Source organism: Amphichorda felina, assembly GCF_050947745.1.
Source record: "Amphichorda felina strain 45539 chromosome Unknown scaffold_1, whole genome shotgun sequence".
NCBI classification, from domain to species: Eukaryota; Fungi; Ascomycota; class Sordariomycetes; order Hypocreales; family Bionectriaceae; genus Amphichorda; species Amphichorda felina.
The window spans coordinates 1,655,885-1,671,967 of record NW_028145049.1 but is presented as its reverse complement, the minus strand read 5'-3'; the positions used below and the strand labels follow the sequence as shown (position 1 = coordinate 1,671,967).

The 16,083-nt window shown below is 56.7% G+C and overlaps 8 protein-coding genes and 1 non-coding gene across 9 annotated transcripts; 2 read left to right on the top strand and 7 right to left on the bottom strand.

The window, feature by feature from the left end:
- Window positions 1-900: 900 nt before the first annotated feature.
- On the bottom strand, window positions 901-1,951 carry ACO1O0_000542 (uncharacterized protein; the record flags this gene model as incomplete). The annotated part of the gene is made up of 2 exons (XM_083190040.1): window positions 901-1,779; window positions 1,841-1,951. The coding sequence occupies 2 exons, from the start codon at window positions 1,949-1,951 to the stop codon at window positions 901-903; spliced, it is 990 nt and encodes a 329-aa protein (XP_083053899.1).
- Window positions 1,952-2,899: 948 nt separating this feature from the next.
- Window positions 2,900-4,382, top strand: PBP2 (KH domain-containing protein; the record flags this gene model as incomplete). The annotated part of the gene is made up of 2 exons (XM_083190039.1): window positions 2,900-3,415; window positions 3,477-4,382. The coding sequence occupies 2 exons, from the start codon at window positions 2,900-2,902 to the stop codon at window positions 4,380-4,382; spliced, it is 1,422 nt and encodes a 473-aa protein (XP_083053898.1).
- A 590-nt stretch (window positions 4,383-4,972) lies between these two features.
- Window positions 4,973-5,706, bottom strand: ACO1O0_000540 (uncharacterized protein; the record flags this gene model as incomplete). Its single annotated transcript, XM_083190038.1, has 3 exons — window positions 4,973-4,999; window positions 5,054-5,106; window positions 5,178-5,706. The coding sequence occupies 3 exons, from the start codon at window positions 5,704-5,706 to the stop codon at window positions 4,973-4,975; spliced, it is 609 nt and encodes a 202-aa protein (XP_083053897.1).
- Window positions 5,707-6,134: 428 nt separating this feature from the next.
- Window positions 6,135-6,235, bottom strand: ACO1O0_000539. Its single transcript has one exon. It is a non-coding gene; the product is annotated as a tRNA-Phe (tRNA).
- A 592-nt stretch (window positions 6,236-6,827) lies between these two features.
- On the top strand, window positions 6,828-8,441 carry ISC1 (inositol phosphosphingolipid phospholipase; the record flags this gene model as incomplete). Its single annotated transcript, XM_083190037.1, has 1 exon — window positions 6,828-8,441. One exon carries the CDS (start codon window positions 6,828-6,830, stop codon window positions 8,439-8,441), a length of 1,614 nt encoding a protein of 537 aa, XP_083053896.1.
- Window positions 8,442-8,688: 247 nt separating this feature from the next.
- Window positions 8,689-9,354, bottom strand: ACO1O0_000537 (uncharacterized protein; the record flags this gene model as incomplete). Its single annotated transcript, XM_083190036.1, has 1 exon — window positions 8,689-9,354. One exon carries the CDS (start codon window positions 9,352-9,354, stop codon window positions 8,689-8,691), a length of 666 nt encoding a protein of 221 aa, XP_083053895.1.
- A 165-nt stretch (window positions 9,355-9,519) lies between these two features.
- Window positions 9,520-11,373, bottom strand: ACO1O0_000536 (kinase-like domain-containing protein; the record flags this gene model as incomplete). Its single annotated transcript, XM_083190035.1, has 3 exons — window positions 9,520-10,108; window positions 10,168-11,095; window positions 11,148-11,373. 3 exons carry the CDS (start codon window positions 11,371-11,373, stop codon window positions 9,520-9,522), a joined length of 1,743 nt encoding a protein of 580 aa, XP_083053894.1.
- Window positions 11,374-12,346: 973 nt separating this feature from the next.
- Window positions 12,347-14,043, bottom strand: FPR3 (peptidylprolyl isomerase FPR3; the record flags this gene model as incomplete). The annotated part of the gene is made up of 4 exons (XM_083190034.1): window positions 12,347-12,552; window positions 12,617-13,277; window positions 13,345-13,839; window positions 13,957-14,043. 4 exons carry the CDS (start codon window positions 14,041-14,043, stop codon window positions 12,347-12,349), a joined length of 1,449 nt encoding a protein of 482 aa, XP_083053893.1.
- A 545-nt stretch (window positions 14,044-14,588) lies between these two features.
- ACO1O0_000534 (uncharacterized protein) lies at window positions 14,589-15,338 on the bottom strand (the record flags this gene model as incomplete). Its single annotated transcript, XM_083190033.1, has 2 exons — window positions 14,589-14,731; window positions 14,801-15,338. 2 exons carry the CDS (start codon window positions 15,336-15,338, stop codon window positions 14,589-14,591), a joined length of 681 nt encoding a protein of 226 aa, XP_083053892.1.
- Window positions 15,339-16,083: the final 745 nt, after the last annotated feature.

Below are 16,083 nucleotides of genomic sequence, written 5' to 3'. Positions count from 1 at the left end.
GCCCGTGTCGATGAAGTTCTTGGACGCGAGGCCCGAGCGGGGCGCGACGCGGCCGTCTATATCACACACGGCAAGGGTCAGTCCCAACGAACTAGTAGCTGGTGGCAATTTGCAAGGTAGAGGGAGGGCACTGAGGAAGGGGGGGGGGTAAAAACGCACAGGTGCCGGGGGGGCAGGCGATGCTAATGTCGGTGTCGACGAGCACCTTGCCGCGGGCGGGCACGGTGGTGTCCTTGGCGGCGTAGAGATCGTAGCCGGCGGCGAAGGCGCTGCCGCGCGTGGGCAGGCGAGCCTTGTCGGAGAGCTTCTTGACGAGGAGCTGGGGCTCCTGCTGCTGGGTGGTGGCCATGGTGGTGGTGCCGTTCTGGTCCGTCTTGACGCGCTTGGCTGGGGGCGAGGTGGTGGTTACTTCGGGGGCGGTGGACATGTCTCTTCTGCTGGGGGGCCTGGGCTTGCGGTGGAGGAGGAGGGAAGTTGCTGCAGAGAGGCGGGAAGATGTTCTCGTCGTGGTCAAGAGGGAGGAGGAGACTGGGCGGTGGGGTGGTGGAGGCGAGGGTCCATGCTGGACATTGGCGGTGACGCGCCTGCAGAGAGCGAGGACGCGTCGCGGCATTGGCCAATCGCAGTCCGTCCACTATGATTTGTTTGAGTGCTTGCTTCTGCGAGAAAAAAGGATGTGCGGGCCGTTATTATTCGCGACTCCCTTCATGGTGGCAGTAGCATTGAGGTTGGAGGAGTAGGCTTAAGTGAAGTGTGTTGAAATCCAAGACCAGCAGGCTGGGGTTTACAGTCAACCGCGACTCAAGTTTACAGTTCAGGCCAATCAATGGCGAATCCGCCCAGGGTCACAGAGCTTGTTTGCTTGTTGATTGAGTCGGGAAATCTAGTCCTTGGAGCCTCTCAAGCCTCGAGCTCCCGCCCAAAGTCAATCAGCCGCAGCCGCGAAGCGTCCTTGGGGTGGAACTGCGCAACCTTGCATCGCACCAGGAACCTCGCCGCCGCCGACTCGCGTGAGAGCGTTACGTACGACGCCGAGTTGTCGCCTCGGGCTTCCTGCAGCTGCTCCACGAGCGCCTGCGTCAGCTGCTTCATCTCCCTGCCCGCCGCTGACACCTCGTCGTCGTCTTCTCCTGGCCCTGTACCCGTACCTGTGCTTGTGCCTGTGCCTGTGCCCCAGATCTCGTCAATGCGCCGCTGACGCTTGTTCTCGTTGACCCCGCCCTTGGACTTCTTCAGCTTCCCCTGTGCATTGAATCCAGACGCGAGGTCGCTGCCGTCGACGTCCATCAGCTCCCCCACCACCGGGCCCCCAAGCTCCTCCGCGGCCAGCATGGCAGCCAGGTGCTGGTCTATAAAGTCATTCAGCGCCTTGAAGAGACTCTTGCTCTCCTTGTCGTAGTCCTTCCTCTTCTTCCGGAGCTCCTCCTGGCGCCGCCGAGCCCCGTCGTCAGGGTGCACGTCAGCGTTAGACGCGAGCTCCTCCTTGAGCGTAGCCACGCGCGCGCCGAGGGCCTCAGTGAGGAGCTTCTGATCGCGCAGGTTGGCCTGGTCCGCTTCGAGCTGGTGCTTCTCATGCTCCACGGCAGGCGCCTGGGACGCGAGGTACGCCTTGGACTCGCGGATGGTCTGGTGTGTCCTCCGCAGAGCCAGCAGCGCGGGCAGGATGGAGCTGGGGAAGGGCAGAAACGGCTCCTCGTTGGTGGCGTCTTCAAGGGCGGCCTTGACGACCTTGACCTGGGCCGCCGGCGACTGGGTGACGGGGGATCCCTTTGATCTCAGCTGCCATTGAGTTAGTGATGTGTGTTTGCCTGTGTATGGAGCTATGGACGGCGCGTCTTACTCGTTCCAGCTCATCATCATGCTCCTTGACCTTCCTCTGCAGCTCCTTCAGCGTGTAATCCAGATTGGCGGCATATGCCTGCTGCTCGGCACCACGTGATTCATCATCCATTTTTACTTTTTGGGCGAGTTGGATCTGGTTGGAATCATGGCTGGGGCAGACGGCGTTGGCCGTGGGCCCCATTATGCGTTGATGGGACATTGTGGCACGTGACAACCATCCCAGGTGGACTGGGGCCATTCAGCCCAGTTTCAGCAAGCCTCCCTCGCATCAACTTCAACTCTTCATCTCGCGACGCGACCCGTCACTTCATCACCCTATCACCCCCATCGACGATCCCCCGTGCGCGTGCCGCATCCTTCTTTAATCATTGTCTACAGGTTGCAAGGCACCGTGTCGACGCCTTTTCCGCCCCTAGTCGCCCAACCCCTCTCGTCGAGTCAGTCCTCGAGCTTGTGCTCCCTGCGCAGCACCAAACACCGGCCGACCAACGAAACGGATTCGCCCCCTTCACCCGCCGACGAACACGGACGAGAGTTGTCGCCGGCCCAAGCAAACAATCGGCATCCAGGAGCTTGCGGTCACAAGGTTTGAGCTGAGCGATTGCCTCTCCCTTTCTGCTTTTGAGACCCGTCCCTCAGTATCGATCGCTTCACGTTCCTCTCTCACCACCACAACAACCCAGCCACATCCTCGCTCCTCCTCCCTCTTCATCACCCGAGAGATACACTGGGCTTTGGCAATTGCAACGCCCTTTGCGGTAGTTCTGGAGCGCCACCTGAGCGAGACACTGAAGGAAAAAATCACCCTTTGAGAGCCACATCTTTCCTCCCGACCCTGTCACTAGCGCCCTCGCGACACCAATCCCCTCACGAAGCTATACCGAAGCGCCTTTTTACCGGCCCAGTCACTACACCAGCACGTTTTCCTTCGAAAACCCCTGAGTGTAGATTAGACGAGCCTTAAGCAAAAAAAAGAAAACAAGACAAAGAAAAAGAAAAGAACTTTATACAATCGACCTCAACCGCAACTTATTGTAATCAGCCGACCACCGTCATAATGTCTGCATCACCGACACAGCCCACCCACTCGGCCAAGCGCCCTCTCGAAGAGGCCTCGTCACCCTCGCGGGCAACCGACCAGCCAGAGGCCAAGAGGCCAGCCCTCGACAAGGTCATGAGGAACGACGACGAGACTGAAGTCCCAGAGGCACCAGCCCCCGAGGCCCCGGCTGAGGCCCCTGAGCAGAACGGCCAAGAGGAGGCCAATGGAACCAAGGCCGAGGCATCGGATGAGGCTCTGCCAGACGCCGTCGACCCCAAGGCCGCCGCCGCCACCGTCGCAGCCACGTCCGAGAATGCCATCAACTCCACCTCGGCCCACGATGAAACATCCTGGATCCATATCCGCGCAGTCATCTCCAGCCCGGAAGCTGCCACCATCATCGGCAAGGGCGGCGAGAATGTCTCCAACATCCGCAAGCTGTCCAACGCCAAGTGCACCGTGAGCGACTACCAGAAGGGAGCTGTCGAGCGCATTCTCACAGTTAGCGGTATCGTAGATGCTGTGGCCAAGGTTGGTTTTATTTCTGGGTGCGGAGCAACAGTAAAAGGGACGATGTGCTAACTACTATCAGGCGTTTGGTCTGATCATTCGCACCCTGAACAATGAGCCGCTCAACGAGGCCTCGACGGCATCTTCCAAGACCTACCCCCTCCGTCTGCTCATCCCGCATATCCTCATCGGCTCCATCATTGGAAAGGGAGGTGCGCGCATCCGCGAAATTCAGGAGGCCTCTGGTGCAAGGCTGAACGCCTCTGACTCTTGCCTCCCCATGTCAAGCGAGAGATCATTGGTCGTCATGGGCGTGGCCGACGCCGTCCACATTGCTACGTACTATGTCGGTAGCACTCTTCTAGAGCAACTCAACGACCGTTTTGGTGGGCCGGCTGCCTCCGCGTACGCCACGAGAAGCGGCCAGGCCGCCGGATCGATTCCAGGTGGTATGCAGGTCGTCCCCTACTGCCCCCAGCCAGCCTCCGGCCACTACGGTCGGGGCGAGAACTACTACCGCCAGCAAGACCGACGCGCACCCCAGATGCCCCCTGCGCCGTACCCCCAGCAGTATCCCCACGCGGGCGCCCACGCTAACCCTGCCATGCCTGTGCCGTACGGCGGCCAGCCCAGTGGTTACGGAGCCGCCCCCCACGTCCAGCCTCACGTGGGCGGTCACGGCGCGCCTCCGCCGCACGCGGGAGGCCCCCAGGGGCAGCCCATGCAGAGCGGCATGCCCGGTGGCCCCATCACTCAGCAGATCTATATCCCCAACGACATGGTTGGCGCTATCATCGGCAAGGGGGGCCAGAAGATCAATGAGATTCGCCAGATGAGTGGCAGCGTGATTAAGATTAACGAACCGCAGGATAACAGCAATGAGCGACTCGTGACGATTACCGGTACTGAGGAGTGCAACCGTATGGCTCTGTACATGCTCTACTCCCGACTTGGTGAGCTACGCAAGAATCCCAGCCTACGCGACTAAGCTTCTAACGCCATTTAACCCCATTCAGAATCGGAAAAGCACCGGATCTAATACTAGTTGCGATGCTTGCAAGGTCCGACGGACCGACGACGACGACGGACGATTTCCGAATGTGGGGGAACCTAAATTGGTGTCATATCACTACGAGTGTTTTCGAAGCTGGCAAGAGGGAGGGAGTCACTGTTGGAGGAGCAAGCCATCATGGTCCGGTGGGGAGTCGTGTGTTCTGACCAACCCAGCTCCCAGTGCCGCGGGAGTCAGCTGTGCTATGGCGAAGTTTGAATGGAGCAAAGGTTCTTTTTTTTTTCACTTGATCACCTCGGGACAAAAGGAAATGGACTAAAATATGGTGTTGATTTGAATCAAAGGGCGGAGCGACGAAACATTGTCAAGATTGACGCTGAGCTCTCGGGCGACGTGGGACAGCATAACATGTCCCCTGATGGTTGCAAACTTATCCGTTCTAATAGCACGTTGATCTCATTCATTATCCTCGTGCTCGTTCCTCGATGCCAGTGCCAGGTGGAAAGTTCGAGGGCATGAGATAGTCGTATTTAGGTACATTGTTCCCTGCTCGAAATCCGATGACATTACAACTTAGTCAGGTTCGCATGAAACTGCCACTAATTAGCAAAAACTAACACCCAACGCCACTACTGATACGATCTCACCATGTCGACACCCTTCCTTCCTGTCCTCACATGATGAATATACTCGTTAACCACTACGAACCAAGTTCCGTCAGCATACCAGTCCTACATGTACAGGGTGGGGGGGACCTTTTCCCCAACGAACCTTGACCCTCATTCCTCTCCACCAGGTGCGCCTCCTTGCTGTCCCAGCCCAGCAGTATCGTCACCGCAGGGCCGGAGGGCTGGTACCCGCCGGCGGGCTGCTCGAACTGGGCGTACGCCAGGCCGTGGAAGCCCGGGGGGCGGCCCCGCCGGACGCCCTCGGCGAAGGGCCCCATGTTGGCATCGAGGAAGCCGTCGTCGACGTCGTAGCAGGTGAAGACCTCGGTGCAGGGGGCGTCGAGGGCGGCGAGCGGGTCGCCGCGCGGGGCGGGCGCCGTGACGCGGAATCTGGACTCGATGAAGGCGTCGAGGGCGGCGGTCCAGGCGGGGGAAGGGCCCGGGGCGGAGGGTGGCCGCGTGAGGATGAGGGACCAGCGGGTTGGGTGCTCGAGCTGCTGGCCGACGTGGATGGAGTGGATAGATGTGTCCGACTTGAGCTTGGTGAGGTGGTCGTGGAGGGCCGAGGGGAGGGTGGTCTCGGTGTATGGGAGGGTGAGAGTGTAGAAGTCGATAGATGGTTGGGAGGCCATTGTGGGATGTTAACGACCGGAAATGGAGATAGAAAGAGATGTTTATGAAGAAAGTATATTGTTAGAAGATACGGAGGAGCCTTATATCTAAAGCGGTGGTGATGACTTATTCAACACGTCTAATGACGACAATCAAATGTCGAGCGAGTGCGAAACACTAACTTCTCTTGTCAACCAGCATACCAAACCAGGCCAATAACTACAAACCTGAAAAGCAGCGAAGTCGATCATAGCAAAAGCTAGATTATGAAAAGAAACACGAGAGAGAGAGAAAAGCTACTGTACGCATCTGAAGCTACTGTAGATGAGTGTGTGTTTACACGTGCATATACAGATAGTACGTACGGAGTACGGACGGAGTACAGCATCAGGCCTCCGCGGATCCACTTCGTGGCATCACCAAACCCCCAAAAAAAACGCAAAAAGTTTGGGGCGACTGTGGATCGAACACAGGACCTTCAGATAAACCGATGGTTTAGGATTGAAGTTTGACTTCAGTCTGACGCTCTCCCAGCTGAGCTAACGCCCCAGGTGATTTGGGATGCTGGATGGAGAGGTTATGGTGCCTTTAGGGTAGGACTCGTGGCACGGCCCACGGGAAGTGCGGGAGGGAGGGCGTGCAAAGATTCATCCAACCTGACCCGGGAACCCAGCTTCTATCTTCTACTTCGGTATTGATGGCTGATACTGAGGCTTCATGACGATATTTCAACCTCTGGGCCTGGGTTGGTGCAGACTACTGAATGCTTGGGAATTGGGACCCAGCATCTAAGAAGGGAGCCAGCCAATGAGTGGATACCCCTGACCGTCAATCTCATCCCATCCATCTCATCTCTCGTCTCTCACCTCTCACCTCCCCATCTCACCTCACCGACATATCGTGCTTCTAACGGCACCGGAACATGTATCGATAAGAGTTGCTAGCCGACTGACGTCGTGCTCGTGGCAGGAGCATTGGAGGGGCATCAAAGGGCTCTAGATTGGGAAAGCACAAGCGCACCTTCGACCTCTGTCGACCATCGCTGAAGGCATCTATCACGTCCACCGCCCACACCTGCCACATCATCCTCGTCCTCCAAACCATCCGCCATCAGGCTTATCCATCATTAACAGCCTCAGCCATGGCTGACAACGACCACCAACCCTCCGCCCCTGTGGCCTCAGCCTCCACCTCCTCCTCATCGCCCTCAGAAATCAACCTCCTCACCCTCAATTGCTGGGGCCTCCTCCATATCTCTGCCCTACGCTCCCCGCGCATCTCCCACATCGGCCGCTCGCTCTCCTCCATGTCCCCACCGCCGGACATTGTCTGCCTCCAGGAGCTCTTCACCCAGCAGGACTACCGCCTCATCCGACTAGAGACCCGCCAGGTCCTTCCCTATGGCAAATTCTACCACTCCGGCGCCTTTGGCGGCGGCCTCGCCGTCCTCAGTCGCTGGCCCATCCAAGAGAGCTCCATGTTCCCCTATCCTCTCAACGGCCGCCCCACTGCCTTCTGGCGCGGCGACTGGTACGTTGGGAAGGGCATCGCCTGCGCCCGTATCAGGTTCGGCCCCGGGCCGCGCGATGTCATTGAGGTCTTCAACACCCACACCCACGCTCCCTATGAGCATGGGCCCAACGACTCGTACATTTGCCATCGCACTGCCCAGGCCTGGGAGATGTCCAAGCTCCTCCGCGGCGCCGCCGAGCGAGGCCACCTCGTTGCCGCCCTCGGCGACTTCAACATGCTGCCCCTTTCCCTCGCCCACCGCCTCATCACGTCCCACGCCCCCGTCCGCGATGTCTGGCGTGTCCTCCACCCGGACAGCTCCCTCGGTGCCAGCCACCACCCAGCCGAGGCCTCCCGCTCGCTCCCCGTGCCCACGGTCGACTTCAACCTGCGCGAGAACGGCGCCACGAGCAACAATACCTCCAACACGTGGCGCTGGAATAAGAACCAGCGCAACAAGCTGCGCTCCGGAGACCCCTGCCCCGTTGACATTCACGCCCCCGACCCCCACGGTCAGCGCCTCGACTATATCTTTACCTCGACCGGCCACCCCCCAGCTCATACCGGGGACGACTCCTCCCCTGGATGGGTCGTTAGCTCTGCCTCCGTCGCCATGACCCACCGCCACCCCGACCTCCACGTTTCTCTGTCCGACCACTATGCCGTCCAGGCAACTCTCCAGCTCTACACCCCCTCCCCGGCCAGGAGGAGCGCAGGTGGAGGTTCCCAGCGAACCCCCTCCCGTCCCGCCACCTCTTCCACCGAGGCCCTCCGCTCCGGAGCCTATCTCGCCCCCCCGGACAGCCCCACGTCCAGCACTAGGGGGGGGAAAGTCCCGGACTCCGACTACGACGCCCAGCTGCGCTACCCCAACTCCCAGGACACAGCGCGCTCTCTCCCCGTCTACGATGAGATCCTCGCTATGGTCCGCTGGTATACGGCCCGCGAACAGCACCAACGCAGCTGGCGCGCCATGCACTTCTACGCCTCCGTAGTAGTGTGGCTCGCCTGCCTTGTTGCCGTGTGGTTCAGTCCTGGAAACTTTGTGGCCTTTATCCTCGTCCTTGTGGCTAGTTTGGGCCTCACCGCCGGCGTTGTAAATGGCCTGCTGGCCTTGCTCTTCTTCTCTTCTGAGTTGCGCTCTCTCAAGGAGTTTGAATGGGAGATTCGTAACGCAAAGGCCGTCGCATCGGGTAATCTCGTTGCCCTTGCAGATGACGAGCTAGATCACAAGAAAGGATGAGGAGCGCCTGCCGTGTGGACTGGGGCTACGGCTGTATTATCAAGGACAAGCCGGCTTGGGGCTCTTCCTGTAGAATTACTGTCTACCATACATACTCGATAATGATAATGAGTAATGGCTATCAACTCATCTTCTCAGTCGCCACCCCTTGAGAGTCTTTGAGAACCCGTAGGAAATTCCCTCCCACCCAAGGCTGGCCCTCCCAAGGAGCCCAGTCCCTCCTGTTTCCTCTTGGAATCGAGTCCCCTTATACCACACCCAAGTAGCTCTCTGGCCTCATTCTTCTCCAGGTGTAACCTATGAACGCAGTCTTCTTCCTCACATCCATGGCTATTTCCTTGGCCACCTCATCCCGCAGTATCCGGTCCCTGGGTCTTTTGCGCTCCCTGTGCCCGTACATTCTCACAAAATGTTTGAGGATGTTCTTCTCATTCGACGTTATGGTTGCAGCAACTTCAACCCTGCGGTCAAGGCCACGGAGTTTGATGGTGTCATAGGGCTCTCTGATGAGATCTATGGCGAGGTCCTGGAAATTTGGCCGAAAGTCTTGGAGGATATTCCTGACCTTTTCAGGCGATAGTCCTACCTTATCCTCCGAGTCCGTCATGTCCTCTACCGAACTAGACTCTTCAAAGTATCGTGTGTCTTCGGGCCCGTGAATGCGCGGGACAAAGGGAGGAGTGAGAGCATGGAGTCGGTCCCATGGAACATTTTTGAACCATCGATGAGCTTTAATATCTTCGCCATCGTCCGCAAAGACGTAACCTCCGAAGAAATCTGACGATTTTTCGGGACCTGATAGGCCGCAATTTTTCATCTTGTACCGATGGCAGCAGAGGCGACTCTCTTTCTCGCGAATCAGTCGGCATACAAGATCCTGGCATTTTGCGGTGACGAAAGGTCGAAGCGGCATTTTGAACGTGTCTTTGTGGTTCTATTCCTTTGTCAATACCGGCCAATCTTTGAAATCAGGTTATAGACTCACCAGGATGTTTTGTTTGGTCTCGCGACGGCCATTTTCGGAGAGAAAAGGTGTATGGCCGTATAGACATTCGTACAGAATGATGCCGATACTCTACTAGTCACATCTTCCGTCGTACCCTTTCCCCTGGATGACTTCGGGCGCCATGTATTGACTGGTTCCCACAATAGAATGAGCTGATGTGCGATTACTGCACTTGTTCCGCCATCCAATAAGATCTTCGAGATTTTCGTCTGGGGTGCTGCCCTGTATCTGGTGGCGCTCAAATCCTGCTACCAGGGACTGGGCTGCCTCTATTTTCTTATTTATATCACGATTCTCTTTTAGGTCAACGTCGTCTCCTGGAACCTCGACACCTAGTTTGACGACGAGAGAATTACGGTGGTAGTTATAATATGAGCCGTCATGTGACCAATGTCCATCGAAGGCGAGTCCAAAGTCCGATATTTTCAGATGACCCGAGGCGGAGATGAGGAAATTATCTGGCTTGATGTCCCGATGAATAAACTTGAGCCGGTGGACCTCCTCGACTGCCAGAATCATCTCTGCGATGTAGAAACGGGCAACGTCCTCATGGAGTATGTTCTCCCGAATGAGAAGGCCTAGAAAGTCTCCCCCTGGCATGTAATCCATAACAAGATAGAGATTACTGGCATCCTGGAAGCTGCAGACCAAACTCATAATCCTGACTGGAGGTTATTATTGCTTCGCTAAAGCATACGATGGCTTGGAAAACAAACATACCAGTTTGCGCCTTCAGATGCCACTAAGAAGTCTCTTTCGGCCCGAAGATGGCCTTCCTGGCTGCTGCGGAGCATGGCTGATTTTCGAATGACTTTCATGGCGAACATCTGCTTCGGACGGACCTGGACGCTGTGTGACCTCTCCTGAACTAGTCTGACGACCCCAAAGCTTCCCTTTCCCAGAACTTTGAGCGGTTTGTAGTTGTCGATAACAGGACTTGTGCCTAATCCCTGACCTGCAGCCAGACTTTTGGATCGGAGGACTCGGGTTTCTCTCAAATGATATGTTTCCTGACTCCAGAAGGATCCTCTGACCGCCGCTTTCTGATACTCAGTAAGATGAGGACTGTAGTAAAGTTGAGTTTCCAGGTATTGGCGACGCTTGCCTTTGGAATCATGTAAGTGAAGCTTCTCATTGAAATGGGTCTCTAGATAGATCTTGGCCGCGGCTGCCTTCTCCACTGTCAGGATGGTAGGCCGGAATTCATCGAGACTAGACTCCTTGATGGTACCCAGAAGGAATCTTGGCGTTGGCTTCACACATGAGTAGTTCCATGGGTCATCTGGCCTCCGTGAAGCCCCATTTGCGGTGGAATAATGCTGTTCAACGAGAACTTCCCCGGCTACACTGTCTTCGATAGTGATCTTGCTAGATGAAGGCGCACTTTCCACCGCACTTGAAGGAGTGGAGCGGACGCGGACAAGGTCGTGGAGTGAGCCTCTACGCCTGCCTTGACGATTGCGAAGAACGACTGTATCATTGGCGACCAGGGCGAGGTGCTTCAATTTGCGGACCATGTCTCGGGTTGAGACACCTTTGGCCGACTTGCCGAGGTCAGGCCCATTGGATTTGGACTGACTTGATGCCTTGCCCGCAAGAGATTGTGTCTCGTCCACGGGGTAGGTAATCGTAATGGGCGTTTTGGAATCTTGGAGCTTGTCAGGTTGGAGTGGGGAGGTTTGAGGTGATGGCCTGCTTACCATTTTGGTCCGTTTTCCGTATAGCATTGATGGCCCCCCGGATGTCAGCCCAGACACTGGAGCCAGCATGGGGAAGCTTGAATGCATCAAGCCCGACAATGAAGTTCTCCTGCTGGTCGGGGGACGGTGGCGCTAGAGTAGTAACCACCCTGGAGGACGAGGCTGGACTATTGTCGACTGGGCCAAGCACGTTGTGTTTGCGTTTGCCAAGAGAACTTGGCCGCATTGTGCTAAATGGGAATCCAGGCGGTTAGGAAGAATGCGGCATCGGTGGTGTATGGTATTTAAGCGACTGTGATTAATGCTGGAGTGGTGAGTGGTAAGTGGTAATGAAAGACTTGGAGGCCAGGATCTTACAAGGCCGGATAGTAGTTGGTGCCTTGGGTAACGATGGTAGATAGACAAGAGGAGAAGGGCAAAAGAGAGAAACAAACGCGTAGACGATGACGATCACCTTCAGAGTACCTTCCTTGGGAGATGCCTCTCCTCTGGCTTCCTTCCGGCTTCCCATCCAGGTACTTACTTGCCTTACTTAACTAATCATTTATACATGGGCGCTGCCTTCCGGTTTTCAATTAAATGATCTGAGCGGCTCGAGCAAATAACTGGTACTCCGTACCTGCCTACCTCACAAATTCCGGGCCTCCTTATACCTAAGGTATCGTGTTCACCTGGAGGGTATGATGCGAAAATGCTGTTTGATAGATAATGAATCATTTCAGGAGACTCAGGGCCCGAGGGCAGCTTCAAGTATTTGAGGAATCTTTATTTTGACGTCTCTAGCAAGCTACTAGTAGGTATGAACCAACCCCAAAACGACCATCCGATGAAATTGATCCAGCATCGCATCGTACAAGGAAAGGAAATCAGACCAATACTTTTCTTCCCGACGCCAGCCTGCCATGCAATGGACGTCCTCGTCTCGTCCTCCCTGCATTGGTCGAGCCATGTATGCCAAGGGCAGGACACAGATCCAGATTATCAACAGCAGGTCTAAGACTCTTCATTGCCTCGTGACATCGAGAGGAGAGGGAATAGTAACGCCAGGGAGAGGGAATGAGGCCAACCATCCAGCTGCAAAATATGCTCGGTCGTGCCTCGATAAAAACAAAACAAAAATGGAGGCGAGAGCAGGTATTAGTTATACACAGGACCTGGCTGGAAGCGGCCAACCCGAGGTGTTAGTACCCGTTAGGCGCTCACTTAATCTCCAGCAGCTTGACGTCGAACGTCAGTTGGCTGTTGGCGGGGATGCCGGGCATGCCCCTTGAGCCGTAGGCCAGGTGGGCGGGAATGGTCAGCCGGCGCTCGCCGCCGATGGCCATGCCGACGACACCGACGTCCCAGCCCTTGATGACCTCGCCCTTGCCCACCTTGAAGGAGAAAGGCTTGCCCTTCTTGTTGGCTGAGAGATTGTTAGTTTCGAAATCGGTCAATTGCTTCCCGCGAGGTACCATGTTCAGACTCACCATCGAACTGCTGGCCGTTCTGCAGCTTGCCAATGTAGCGGACACCGACAGTGTCGCCGTTCTTGACCACGCGGCCCTTGCCAGCGGTACGGTCATCAACGGTCACGCCGTGGACAACCTTGACGGAGCCCTTGCCGGCCTGCTTAGCCTTCTCGGCGGAGCCGGTGGGGCCCTGCTCCAGGTTCTTGGCGAACTGGACCTTCTTGTCGGCCTTGCCCTCCTTCTTGGCCTCCTCGGCGGCGATGGGCTCGCCCTTGTTGTTCTTGAGCTTCTTCTGCTGCTTCTTGGAAAGCTTGGAGTCGGCAGCGCTGGCGATCAGGTCATCGAGGGACTCGACAGCCTCCTCAGCGGCGCGCTTGTTCTTGCCCTTCTTGCTCTCAGTGGCGGCCACGAGCTTGGGAGCCTCCTCCTCGGAATCAACCTCGGTGACGCGGGGGTTGTCAATGTCATCAAGCTCATCGCTCTCATCCTCGCTCATGTCATCGCCCATAGCGTAGTCGAGCTCATCGGGAGAAAGATCGTACTCGTCCTCGTCGTCGCTCATGTCCTCCTCATCATCCATGATGTAGTTGCCCGTGAGGTAGATAGTGTGGGTACCGGTGACAACGAAGAAGACCTTCTCGCCATGGCCGACGGTGATGTCCAGGGGCTGCTGGTAGTTCTGGGAGAGCTGTTAGTTGGATGCTAGAAGAGAGAAAGAGGCTTGCGGAGGGATCGGATCAGCCTACCTTCTCGGTGTCGAGGGTGCAGATGACAAAGTTCTCAAGGTCGGCGCCCTCATCACTGTCACAGCTGTCACATGAGGAGTGGTCATCCTCATCCTCATCATCATCGTCGCTGGCGGGGGCCTTGCCCTTGGCCTTGCTGGACTTCTTGGCACCGTTGGGCTTGGCATCCTCCATATCCTCGTCCTCGTCATCGTCGCTACCGGTGGCAGCGAGGAGCTTCTTGATAGCCTCGGCCTGCCTCTGCTTCTTGGACTTGGAAGGGTCGCTGGGGCCGCCATTGGCCTCCTCGTCGCTGTCCTCCTCATCGTCATCGTCCTCACCGCCGAGCATGGCCATCAGCTCCTCCTCATTCAGCTCATCGTCCTCATCCTCATCAAGGCCGGGGTAAGCACGCTTGACGATGCGCAGAGTGGATCGAGGGACGGTAGGGACGTTGCCCTCCTCGTCAGCCTCAGGCTCCTCGGTCGGGTCGACGGCAGCCATGGTGATGCGGAACTGAAAGAGCCATTGTTAGTCGCGGGGTGGCTTGCAAGAGGGCGCGCAAGGCTCATGCTGCATAAGACCGGGCAGAAAGCAGAAAGCCATAGACTGTCAAAGAATGGGTGAACTCACAGAAGCAGGGAAGTCCATGGAGGCCGGGATGAGGACCTCGCCAGGAGGGACCTCAAGCCCGTAAACGGGACCAGGAACGGCAGACATTGTGGTAGATGTGTGGAAAAGAAAGGTGAGATGGATAAATTAAGATGGAAGATGGGATATCACGGTGTTGAAAACTGTCCTTTGCGAGAGAAGTGGTGAAAATTGAAGAGACTCTCGTGCAATGGAAGGGAAGAAAACAAGAAGACTGCGAAACGGAGCAGACGCTCTAGCGAGGCTCTCGAAATTTTTTTGGCTGGGACCTTCGCATCGGCCTATCGCCCCACATCTGACAAGACGGGCCAACCGTAGACTGCGATAAGAGACCCATCTTGTCTTGGCAGCCGCTGTCTCAGCAACCACCCCGCCTGCCCACTTTCTGCCCCGTTCTATGCTCGAGACGACTTCACTTTGACTGAATCATGGCTGCCTGCATGACTTTACGGGCCTTATTCGTGTCATATTATTGAGGAGCGCCATTCATGTCTCTCGCAACTATAGAGTCTACCTCTGACACAAGGCACTGTCGAGAAGAGCCGATAATCCTAGCCCGCCTTCTGCGATCCAGACCAAGTCCAGCGTCTTCATACATTGTAAGTATTCTCTAATTACTCCGCCTTAGCGTCAGGGTAGAACTGCCCCCGGTCGTCAACCTCAGTAAAGGCGAGTCCCATCTGCACCACCGACTGGTCCCATCGCCCAGACAGCCGCGCGTAGGCCGCCACAAGGTCGTTGCCGTTCGTGATGCCGCCTACACAGCAATAGGTATCTCCGTTAGCCTCACTCATCCAGCCTCAGTTCGAAGGGGAAAACCACATACCGCTTGACCAGAAGTTGCCGTCCTGCACCCAGCGCTGGTTGGCGCCGACGAGCTTGACCTTGGGGAACTTCTTCCTCAGGTCGTCCTGGACGCCCCGGGGCCCGGAGGCCAGCTTTCCGTCCGCGATGCCTGCCGCACCACAGATGTACAGGCCCGTGCAGACGGACAGGATGTCAACGCCCTTGGTCGCGTTCTGGCGGCGCAGCCACTCCAGGCCGCCCTCGTCGGGCTCGCACGCCGGGTCGGGGCCAGGCACCAGGACGATGTCGAGCTTGCCGGGGGCTACTGCGTCGTCCTTGTACGTGTGCGTGGGCTTGAGTATGGCGCCCGACGTGAGCGGGATCTCGCCGCCCAAGGACGGCGTGGAAATATAGTATACGATGACTTCGGGCGCCGCGGCGAAGATGGGGGGGGGGACAATGTCAGACGCCGTGGCGAAGTATTCCTTGGACATGACGCCTAGGACGTCTACGGCGGCTACGTCGAGCAGCTGTGCGCCACAGGGGATGAAAACGCCAATGGTGATACGGCCCGACATGGTGATGATGGTGGTGATGGTAATGGTAATGGTGTGAGTTGTGTGTTGGTCAGATGAGTTGAAGCTGGATGCACTGGATGATATCTGGAGAATTCCAGGTCGAAAGCCTCGTCTTATATGTCTCCCAGTCCCCCAACTTGTCCATGAACATGAAGCAGCTGGCTTGATCTCAAGTCTATCCATTGTCTCCATGTTCTCCCCGAAATCCCAAGGAGCGAATGTCTTCGGCACCGGGTTGACCGGGCCCGGCGGCTCCGATTGTCGTACGGAATGGGCCTTATCGAATCGCTCCGATTGGATCTAGAGCGTCTTACATCCGGACCCCTTCGGACTTTGGGGCCATTTTCCTCCACCAGCACCGTTACAATCACCGACGGAGCCCGGCTCTAGTGAGTGCTACTTTATGGCCAGGTTTGTGCTACTCGTACTCCGCGTCTGGTGAGCCTCCAGGCCGAGGACGACCACGCGCTTCACCGCCTTGGCATCTGTCACGTCTCATTCAATCGCCAGCGAGCTCAATTACATCTCAACCCACCAGCCATTAATCCTTTGATTACCCAGTTCGTCTTCTATCATTATTACGTATTATGGAGTTTACATTAAGTTGTCTAGCCAGACTTCTTGCTGACCGAACTCTTATACTCCGTTACGGCCATGGTGACCGCGTTCATTGAGCAGCGTGGCCCTCCTTTCTCTGAGGCAGATCCCATTATCCGTTTTATCCGTCGTTTCGATCCTGTAAGCG